General features: G+C 40.7%; 1 protein-coding gene across 2 annotated transcripts in view; it reads left to right on the plus strand.

Moving 5' to 3' along the window:
• The first annotated feature begins 4,564 nt into the window (after positions 1-4,564).
• Sry-alpha (Serendipity alpha) overlaps positions 4,565-12,081 on the plus strand; it is a 33,234-nt gene continuing 25,717 nt past the window's right edge. For both annotated transcript variants that reach the window (XM_076179117.1, XM_076179118.1), the window contains exons 1-5: positions 4,565-4,734; positions 5,345-5,572; positions 6,904-7,107; positions 9,812-9,991; positions 10,184-10,300. In XM_076179117.1, the coding sequence (XP_076035232.1) occupies positions 4,666-4,734; positions 5,345-5,572; positions 6,904-7,107; positions 9,812-9,991; positions 10,184-10,300 (798 nt within the window). In that variant the 5' untranslated portion in view covers positions 4,565-4,665. The remainder of the gene's footprint in view (positions 4,735-5,344; positions 5,573-6,903; positions 7,108-9,811; positions 9,992-10,183; positions 10,301-12,081) is intronic.

Consider the following 12,081-nt stretch of genomic DNA (forward strand, 5'->3'; position numbering starts at 1 on the left):
TATGAGAGACTCCTTCACTTCACAAGCGACTTTCACCCGTTACGTTTCCTTTCACTTTCAGCTCTAGGCTGCTTGTTCTCACACTCGAGTGACGCTGCGATTTCATCAAGGGAGAAAAGATCATCACAACTCTCCGCGTTTTTTTTTCTATGTCTCTAAACACAAGCCTGGTCATATATGTGATCTTATCAAAAATCTTTTGTAAGAGGACGAGGTGGGTGAGGAGAGTTCTCTGTTCGATTCAGATCTCTAGTTATCGTCACACGTCTCCCCAGTTGCCCAGACTGATCGGTCACGGAAGCACGCGGGTGCATGAAGGGACTTCTTGCCACGAAGGAGAAATGAATTCCAACGTTATTCATCGGAATGTGGACAAACCTTTCGGAAGCGAGTACGGCTGGACATCCGATGGTAATAGGGACTTCCTCGCGACGGAAGGCATGCGGGAGGTGACCTTGTTTAGGGGCAGCACCTCAGGGTGACGTCATCAAACCGGGCTACCCGCTCGGGGAGGGGGGAAAGGATTAACGTGGTAACTGAATCAATGCGTGGTTTTGTTACCTCATTCTTGAAATCCTCTCCATGGTCTGAAAATATTAGTTTGTGAATAATGTTAATATGCTAATTCAGCAGATTTGTCTTTGATGGGTATCCTCGTAAAAATATATTATAATAATAATTATGAAAAATAAAGAAAAGTAGCCCGCTACAATCAAGGCGAAGTTTAATCTTTGATAACTGCGGGGTATCTCAGAACAATTGACATTGCATCTGTCACGCTCTCGTAAAAGACGTGTAGGTCTACGATCCATGGGCGTGTTCTTAGCAATCCCACGTATTTGTCGTCAGCCGTGACGACAACAGGCAGGGCGGCAAATCGTACCGTTCCAAGGCGCCAGTTAGTGCAGGAGCTCTTGTGACTACCGGCCAATTCTATTTATCAACGTAAGGCTGTACATATACATTCTGTAGCCTACGTAACCCCGTTTTATGGTGTATAATGTGTAAAAAATAATCATGCGAAAGGCCTATGTAGCCCGATCATATTTTTCCATCAATCTTATTTTTTTCTTACATGCTGGCGAAGTGACGCTTATCTTTGGGCAAAACATTTTGTGGTTGCTAAAATCATTTAGCTTACGACTAGCTTCCTAAGGTCCACAACGGTGATCATCGTTTAAACATGAACTAGAGAGTGTTCAGCCTTAAGGATCCACTGTAGGATCACCAGTATTCCATACAACAGCCACGTTGGTTGTATGGATGATATTTAGTTAGTTAGTTAAGGTTCATACAACAATATAAAATACAATTTAGACATACATATATACAAATTTTTTACAAAATTAGTTGTTGAAAAATGAAGGACGGTATGGTGAAGTGGCGAGTGTTCAATACAGAGTTGTACACAGAGCCTGGAACCAGTGTAATCAACTCAAATGTGTTGCTTGTGTGCCAAAGCTGAATTGTAACATCGATATACTACACCTTGTATGTCCGCCGTTGAAGAAAAAACATTAATGTCAGATTTGGACAACTGTCCACATTGTTTCTCGGGGGTCGAACCCGAGACTCCAGCGTTAATTGTAATTATATATATATAAGTATATATATATATATATATATACAGACACAAACCAACAGCTCCCCCCTCCCCTTACAAGGGAGGCAGCCAAAAGCAAAGGCATAAAATCTACTCCCACCCATTCCATCCCCGCATACTCCACTCCCATTCACCACCCCTCCCTCCCACTTATCTTGGCTCCTCCTGGATGACGGGTCATCTCCGTATCTTGCCCACTTCCCTGGGTCAGAGGCAATGTACAGTATACTGTACACTGCTATGTGTATTACATGTATATATACATATATGTGTGTATGTGCTGCAAGAAATGCCTGTAGACTGAGTGTCATTGATTCATTCTATATTAGCGTGCACACGCGCACGCATTAGTTACATGACGTCAGGTCTTGGTGGTATCAGCAAGCTTCAACGAGCCATCCACTGTCTGACCCGACCAGCGGTCACCTTGGCGTGGCCTCAGATTCCGACCGTCAAAGCCACCTGCATCACGACGACCAGGGAGTCGGCCACACATGCAGTGTTACCTTAAGACAAGTTATCAATCACGCCGATAGGATGATGTTTCTTTCTGTATATATGTATGTGCATCTATATATCATACTGGGTGCTCACACTCGGTTCTATACTGTACATAAATTTAGTCATGAGGAAAATAGATCTGTGTAATTATAACCTTTTTCTTCGTCGCGCCCTACGCGGTGAGGGACAGGCGAGGCTCGACTCCGCTACTCGTACTTATCAAATAAAGATAAGCCAAGCGACGCCTTCATTTCAACAACTCCAAACTAATGTAGAAAAACACAAGTCTACATATATATACATACATACACACACGTATATATATATATATATATATCACTACAAAATGTAAAAGCACATTTGTAAATAATAACAACAATGAACCCACAGTCGGAATGAAAGGAAACTTAGAAGAAAGTATAACTTCTATATTCCAGCTAATAGCTATAGCCCTCTTCAGGAAAGTACTTTCCTGAAGAGGGCTATAGCTATTAGCTGAAATATAGAAGTTATACTTTCCCTTTATTCTGACTGTGGGTTTTGTGATTATATACATACATATATATATATATGTATATATATATATACACACACACACACACACCCATATATCCATCAGTTTGGTTCGAGTTCATAGCTTGACTATGTACTATTTTCTGTACATCCTTCCATCAAGCACATAATATGCATACGATCATAGATTCACACATATATATATATTGAAAGACTGGGTTTGACAGATGGGGTGTGGGTGGAGGAGGAACAAGTGAGGATGGGCTGGAACTCTTTTATTGCTTGTACGTTTTGAACTATTCGGTCTTCTTCAGTAAGCTGTCTACAAACAGCTCGAACCTTACAGTGATACACACTCGAAGTTGGAAACTTGAACGGGTGATCCCGCTGGCTGGCTGGCTGGGGATTCCCGTACCAGGTACATACTTCCCAATTGTATTTATCATTAACTTGCTTGCTACCTTCGGTAAAGATGCAAAACCACTTCTGTCATTGGTATTTCGACATTTTTTCTCGTGTCTCTTTTTAATCACGTGTGCAGAATCTCGACCCCATCCCATCTGAAAATACCAACGACAGAAAAGGTTTCGCATGTTTATCGAAGATATCAAGCAAATTGATAATACTCGCAAATATGATTGGAAAGCATGTACTTGGTACAGGAATCCCCAGACAGCTAACAAAGGATGGACAAGAGAAATCACTGTATACAAAGAACTCACAAATTTAATAATTAGTCACAATCTGACAATGACCAATACATACAATAAGCAATTACTAGGAAAGCCTCCAGACAGTGAAAGATGGGGACACGGGAGTAATAACTGTTAGCACCAAAACAACTAATTGTAAATCAGGGTCTGGGAAATCCACTCCTTATAAATATATTACTCAGGCCTGTCCTCGAAAACCAAAATTCTCCCAATTTTGAATACACTAAAATTAAATTTATTTAAATTATACCTGTTTTGCAATAGGTCCAAGAGTATTCAATACAGATTTAGCTTTAGTATACCCTTCTACTTTATCCATTATAGTGAAAGTGAAAAGGCAAAGTTGAAAGTAACTAAAACTACATTCCAACGATTTGGATACCGCGCAACTATTTGAATTACCACTAGTTTTGTATTTTGTTTACAAGTTACGACTACTGTTGTCAGTATATTGTAGAAAATGCGCTAGAGTAAGACATATACGCTAAATACAAGTACTTTTTTTATAACCCAAACATGAATATCTTAATATGTTAGGGATGTTCCATAACGTTATGATATACACAAATCTTTAGGAGCCCATGGCACCAACTTTCTAGTTAACTGGTCGCAGATTTCAAATTTACACATCACAGAAATTGTTCGTCTGGACCCGGAGATTTTGTAGTTGTCTTTCAAGCTGTGTGACTACTTCTACCTTACTAATGCTGATATCAGATAGTCTACTTTCTTCATTCCTATTGAAAATAAGATCGTAGTCAGGTACCTTATCTAACCTCTCCTTAGTAAACACCGAGAGAAAATATTTGTTAAAAACATCACTCATTTTCCCTTGATTCTATCATGGCATCTTCGTCGTTTTTCCATTGGGCCTATGCTTTCATTATTTTTTGTTCTGTAGAGATGAAAGAAGCCCTTTGGGTTGGATCTCGCATGTCTATGACTCAGTATATATTGCTTACATTTGGTGATTAATTGATTTGTACTGGTTATTGGCTTGGATTGCTTGCAAAATGATTGTAACATATTGGCTAACTGGTTTCAAGGTATTAACTAGAAAGTTTGTGTCATGGGTTCCCAAATATTTGTGTATATCATAACGTTTAATGGAACATTCCTAACATGTTGAGATATTCATGTTTGGGTTGTAAGAAAAGTACTTGTATTTACTTGGCGCATATCATGTCTTACTCTAGCGCATTTACTACAATTCACTGGCAACAGTGTAGTCGTGATTTGTGTACAAAATACAAAGTAGTAATTCAAATAGTTGTGTGGTATCAATATCGTTCGAATATAGTTTTGGAATTACTTTGTATTTTCACTTTTAATGTAATGGATAAAGTAGAAGGCTGTACGAAAGCTAAATCTGTATTGAATACTCTTGGACCTATTGCAAAACAGGTATAGTTTAGTAAATGTATGACTAAGTCTAAGTAAGTAGCCTTGAGGCTTGACTGTTGACAAAGAACTTCGTATTAGAATAGTATTGGCACTTGGACATGAGATGACAGTTGACAGGTCTATATTTACTCTATTTCATATATTTTGGTTCTTCGGATATACAATAGGATCCTACAAGTGCTAGCAATATGTAATACCATCATAGTTTAGAACTTCGTATTGGCACTTGTGACGTCACTTGAACATGAGATGACAGGTGACAATGATAATAAATAAATAGATAAACATCCTTACTTTTTGCAGTCAAAAATTTCTTTCATATCTTCCTCACAAAAATGTTATGCACACACCCTTTACCTTTCCTTAACACACTATATTAATATTCTTCCCCAATTATTTCCTTAGCTCCTCTCCTAATCATCTAATGCTAATCCTTTCCAACTGCACTCAACAGATTGATGAAACTACTACATCCATATTTGTCTCCTTTTCCTTTGTCAAGCAGAAATATAAAGTACCATAAGCCCATAATAAACAACCTAACTAGCCAATTCATTACAACTGTTCCTCTCCTTGTAAGACACATTAATACTCTTTATTCTCATTTTAGGTTGTTGAATTAAAGAGTCGCCATGGGATAGTGTGTGAAGCATCCACTGTGTTACACCTTCTTCATCAGTGCACAACCCTCAAGGCAGCATGCCAACACCTGGTGGAATGTCTGTTGTCTTTTGCCCATCACCATAATCACCGCCAGTTAACAACTTGTGTAGTACATCTACAGAAGGATTTGCAAGATGCAGTGGAAGAAATCAAGGATGCCACAAGGGATTTGCATGTAAGTGTTTGGGTGAAGATATTAGCCTGTGCAACATAGTGAAGTTTTTCATGGATTTTGTTTGGCATTACCAGACAATCTTGTACATACATACATACATATACCAAGGCTTTTTCCCCTTTACAAGGGAGGTAGCCAAAAGGGAAAAGGCATAAAATCATTCCCACCCATTCCATCCCTGAATACACTCCACACCCCTCCACCCTCCCTCTTATCTTAGCACCTCCTGGATGACGGGTCATCCCTGCACCTTGTCCACTGCCCTGGGTCAGAAGCAGTGTCGCAAGACACAGCACATCCACAGCAAGGCCGCTTCATTAAATCAGCGACTCCCCCTCTCCATCCCCCCATGCATAAAAGGAGAAGACGGGGAGAAATCCCTTCGGGCTGCGTCAAATTTTGCTCACATATACTACCTCACCCCCCATCCCCCCACCCATTCTACCTCATGCATCACAACATCATCCATATACAACCATTCTCCATTCACCCCTGTCTTCTGTCCTCTTCCGTCCTTCCTCAACAGACATTCCCCTCTTCCCCAAAGCCCCCTTCACCCCATCCATCCATCTCATCCTAGGACGTCCCCTCATGTTCACTCCCTCCACATCTGCCTTCCATACCTCTTTTACTAGTCTTTCTTCACTCATTCTTTCCATGTGTCCAAACCATCCTAATATTCTTTCATCAACCCTATCTCCCAACTCCCTTTCCACCCCTGTTCTCCTCCTCACCTCCTCATTTCTCACTCTATCTAGCCTAGTAACCCCCATCATACTTCTCAGACACCTCATCTCAAACACATTCAAACTCCTTCTCTCTTCCTCTCTTATGTTCCATGTTTCTGCCCCATACAGTGCTGTTGGCACAATCACTCCTTCATATAGTCTCCTCTTAGCATCCATTCCCAAATGTCTATTCCTCATTACACTCTTTAATCCACCAAGGCATTTACTGGCTTCTCTCAATCTACATTCTACCTCCACCTTCACTCCACCTTTTCTGTCACATTTGCACCTAAGTATCTAAAACTATCCACTTCCTCCAGTTTCTCTCCCTCCCAGTCATTTATCCATAATAAAAAACTTCTTTCCCCTAATAAGAGAAAATGCTCACCAAGACAAGGCATGCCTTAGCAGTTGTAGGGAATGAATGAATTTGAAAGAATTTGTTTTTACTGATTTATTGTTGATAATGAAACTTGTGCAATACACCCTCAAAGATCATACAATATCATGAAACAAATATATAAAAAAACAAATACATATTCCTGTTATTTTAAAAGCAATGTACTGGTATTTTTCCTTTTACATTCATATTTTTACTTATAGAAAGGAGATGTCGACAAAACAAAAGAAGTCTGGTCAAGTCTTGTGGAATGTACTGAAAATCTTCTCTCCATTCTTGTGTCAGCTCTTCTTGCATGGGATAATGCAAACATTCATCAGATAGAAATTTGTATTGGTAACTTTACAAAATCTGTGGAAAACTTGAAGGAAATCAGGATTGTTCAAGATGTTCCTGTTGCTTTCCAGGTGAGACTTTTATCTATTTATCTGTCTATTTATTTATTTATTTCTTTTTCTTTTTCTTTTTCTGTAGAGCTGAATTTTGGTAATATTTTGACATATTCAGATCTAATGTAATTTTAAGATCTAATAGTTGGAGAACATGTGATACAGACTATTCTTTCCTAGACAGAAAATGTCTTAGATATTCATCTCATGGTTGAATAAATTGACATTTTTCTAGCCAGCAGCAAAGCCTTTTTCATCTAGATGCTGCTGAGGTGATCTGCATTTTTGCCACATACCAGAATGTTGTCCAGATAAATAGGAACTCTAGGCACCCTTTTATCTTTGGGAGAGATACTGACCAGTATCTATATAACACACATACCCTAAAGAGAACTACCTGGTGGTGGTTGGGGGGGGGAGGGGTTGCATATCCCCATGACCTGGTGAGCAAAGCTAGAAGGGGCTACAAGCTCTGTTCTGCCCTACTTAGGGGGAGAGGGGGCTATTAAGGTCACCAGTGAGGGACCAGACTAAAAGTTTTCTGGTTCTAGGCTGCCCATATGGGCCAACAGTGCTGCCCACCAGAGGGATCACCTCCCTTTACAGGAATCGCCTTGTTGTGGCGGGGAAACTTGTGTGTCCTAGTGACCAGACGAGTGAGGCTAGAGGGGGTTTCACCTTGCTGATCCACCCTACTTAGGGGGAGAGGGTTACCCATGCCAACAAAGTCATCAGTGAGGGACCAGACTAAAGGTTTCCCAGTGCTAGACTACCAGTATGAGCCAACAGTGCTGCCCACCAGAGGGACCACCATAGAGGTGGTCCTGACCTTGACAAAAAAAGAACTGTTAATGGACCTTGCTATGCAGGTGTTTTAAAGAAACCGAGGCTGGCACTTGTCAAAAAATGGCAAGAAAAGCTGCATGGTCAAACCCTCTTTCACCACAGCAATGCACCAGCACATTCTGCAAGAGTACTGATGGGAAGTGTTACCTCATCTGCCGTACAGTCCAGATCTTGCCCCATCAGACTTCTTCCTCTTTTCAAAGCTTAAGGAATCACTTAAAGGAGCCCACTTTTAAAACATGGAAAGAATTAAAAATTTTAATATGTGGCTATGAGAGAGGGCTGACTATTTCTGTTGAGAAGGCTTACATGGGTGGAAACATCATCTGCAGAAGTGTATTGAGCAGGATGGTGACTATATTGAAAAATAAGCACACAATTTTTTTTTTAAATTCCGCAAACTTTTTTATTTCCCCCGCATATATGAACTGTAAAATCCACTGTTTGAGAAAAGAAACATTGTTGAATGGTGATTTTTATGAAATGACTATAACTGTATTACATATAATTTGCACATATATATATATATATATATATATATATATAATATGTATGTATGCATGGGGTAGTGTGAGAGGTAAATGCAAGGGTAGTGGGTCAGGGATTGGAGATGGTTAAAGAAAATGGAGAAAAGTGGGAGGTGAGCCAGCTGTTGTTAGCGGACGACACTGCGCTTGTGGCAGGATTGGAAGAGGGATTGAGGAAGTTGGTGGCAGAGTTTGGGAGAGTATGTGATAGAAGAAAGCTAAAGATAAATGTGGGTAAATGTAAGGTGATGAGATGTACAAGGGGTGAAAGTGGCAGTAGACTGGAAGTGAGCATTAAGGGAGAGCGACTGGAGGAAGTGGATAGTTTTAGATACTTGGGTGCAAATGTGGGAGGAAAAGGTGGAGTGAAGGTGGAGGTAGAATGTAGATTGAGAGAAGTGAGTAAAGGCCTTGGTGGATTAAAAAGTGTAATGAGGAATAGACATTTGGGAATGGATGCTAAGAGGAGACTATATGAAGGAGTGATTGTGCCAACAGCACTGTATGGGGCAGAAACATGGAACATAAGAGGAAGAGAGAAGGAGTTTGAATGTGTTTGAGATGAGGTGTCTGAGAAGTATGATGGGGGTTACTAGGCTAGATAGAGTGAGAAATGAGGAGGTGAGGAGGAGAACAGGGGTGGAAAGGGAGTTGGGAGATAGGGTTGATGAAAGAATATTAGGATGGTTTGGACACATGGAAAGAATGAGTGAAGAAAGACTAGTGAAAGAGGTATGGAAGGCAGATGTGGAGGGAGTGAACATGAAGGGACGTCCTAGGATGAGGTGGATGGATGGGGTGAAGGGGGCTTTGGGGAAGAGGGGAATGTCTGTTGAGGAAGGACGGGAGAGGACAGAAGACAGGGGTGAATGGAGAATGGTTGTATATGGATGATGTTGTGATGCATGAGGTAGAATGGGCGGGGGGATGTGGGGTGAGGTAGTATGTGTGAGCAAAATTTGACACAGCCCGAAGGGATCTCCCCGTCTTCTCCTTTTATGCAATGGGGGGACGGATAGGGGGGGGTCGCCGATTTAATGAAGCGGCCTTGCTGTGGATGTGCTGTGTCTTGCGACATTGCTTGTGACCCAGGGCAGTGGACAAGGTGCAGGGATGACCCGTCATCCAGGAGGTGCTAAGATAAGAGGGAGGGTGGAGGGGTGTGGAGTGTATTCAGGGATGGAATGGGTGGGAATGATTTTATGCCTTTTCCTTTTTGGCTACCTCCCTTGTAAAGGAAAAAAAGCCTTGGTATATGTATGTATGTATGCATTATATATGTATGTATACTGTGTGTGTATGTATATATTTATTTGGGGTTACCCATGACATTGGTATAATTTTGACAGGAAGTTGCTGATGCTGCAATTAGTTTATTCTCTGCCCTTGAGCAAAGATGTGCCGATATGTCTCAGAAGAAACAAGAAGAAACTGTCCAGCTGCTGTCCTTGCAGCTTCGACACATGTTGCCCCTGCTTGCTGCATCAACAGTTGCTTGTGTTCAGCACCCTGTCAGCAAGTGCTTAAAAGTTGGTGCCTGTCCCATTAGTTTATAAAGAACAACTTGTTTGAGTGTAATTTCTTAGGTATATGTAATGGATAAATGTATCATAGTAAATGAAAATATGTTTAGGAATTGGTAAGCTATATATTTCAAGATATTGTTTTTGGAAAGACAGACTATTATTTTTAATTTATTAAACAAAATAAATTCTTTGCAGTCAACTCGTGAGGTGGTCATTAGGAGAGTGAGGGATGTGTTGACAGACCTGAAAGAAGTTAGTGGCCAGGGGAAGCCACATTATGATGTAGAAGAAGATGGTATTTTCGTTAAGCATGTAAGTGGATGCAGGATGTATTTTTATGTTTGAATTAGATGCTGGTCTGGGACAGGATGCATAATGTAACTTTGATAACTAGTGTATGGATGGAATAATTAGAAGTGAACACAAGTTATGAGTAAGGGAGTGAAGATGGAAAGAAGTGGGAAAGAATGAATAATAAACAGTTGTACAGATGACACGTTAATTGACAAGGTGCTGGAAAGACACTTCTCTTTTTTTCATGCTGAACAGGGTCACTTTTTACTGAAAGTGGCCTTGTGAGTAAACAAAGGCAAAGGTCTCCATAGCTCTGCATGTATTTAACCATTTCAGTATGAGTCAAATTCTCATGCACAGAATTGGCTGCCATATGTACAATTCATCACACTACTTGTATTTCAAAATATAAAGTCACTGCTGTATTACTCATTCTCTTTTACTCTGAGTAATGATAAACCCAGAAAACGTGATCAAACCAGTTTGCAGAATCTGGGGCAAACTCATGTACAACTACAAAAACGCCGATTTCGGCATCCAAACCATCCTAATACTCTTTCATCAACCCTATCTCCCAACTCCCTTTCCACCCCTGTTCTCCTCCTCACCTCCTCATTTCTCACTCTATCTAGCCTAGTAACCCCCATCATACTTCTCAGACACCTCATCTCAAACACATTCAAACTCCTCTCCTCCTCTCTTATGTTCCATGTTTCTGCCCCATACAGTGCTGTTGGCACAATCACTCCTTCATACAGTCTCCTCTTAGCATCCATTCCCAAATGTCTATTCCTCGTTACACTTTTTTAATCCACCAAGGCATTTACTCGCTTCTCTCAATCTACTTTCTACCTCCACCTCCACTCCACCCTTTCCTGCCACATTCGCACCCAAGTATCTAAAACTATCCACTTCCTCCAGTCGCTCTCCCTTAATGCTCACTTCCAGTCTGCTGCCACTTTCACCCCTTGTACATCTCATCACCTTACTTTTACCCACATTTATCTTCAACTTTCTTCTTTCACACACTCTCCCAAACTCTGTCACCAACTTCCTCAATCCCTCCTCTGATCCTGCTTCAAGTGCAGTGTCGTCCGTAAACAACAGCTGGCTCACCTCCCACTTTTCTCCATTTTCTTTAAACATCTCCAATCCCTGACTCACCACCCTTGCATTAACCTCTCACACCACCCCATCCATGTACAAGTTGAACAGCCAGGGTGACATAACGCATCCCTGACGGAATCCCACCTTTACCTCGAACCACTCACTCTCTCCATTTCTAATCCTGACACATGCTCTACTACTCTCGTAAAAAGTCTTGACAGCTCCTAGAAGATTTCCTCCTATCCCATATATCTGCAGTACCTCCCACAGTGCCTTCCTGACTACCCTATCATAAGCCTTTTCCAGATCCATAAAAGCCCAAAAAACATCCTTACCTTTTCCTATAGCTTTCTCACATATCTGTCTTACCACAAAAATCTGATCTACACAACCTCTACCTGTCCTAAATCCACACTGCTCCTCACCAATCACTCCCTCTGTTCCTCTCCTAATCCTCTCAATCAAGATCCTCCCATAAGACTTCCCAACTACACTTAACAAGCTAATCCCTCTGAAACTACTACAGTCACACTTGTCCAATTTTCCTTGAATGATGTACTTAACTTTATTGTGTTTAAGATTGTACACATTTAAGATAAAGTGCTCTAATTACAATACAAATACTCATAAAAAGATGGTGATTATTTCTCTTTTGGTACAACAAAATTCTTCACATTTTTGGATCAACTTTA

The sequence above is a fragment of the Oratosquilla oratoria genome, chromosome 42 (assembly GCF_046742065.1).
Source record: "Oratosquilla oratoria isolate Oo_2021 chromosome 42, ASM4674206v1, whole genome shotgun sequence".
Classification (NCBI taxonomy): Eukaryota; Metazoa; Arthropoda; class Malacostraca; order Stomatopoda; family Squillidae; genus Oratosquilla; species Oratosquilla oratoria.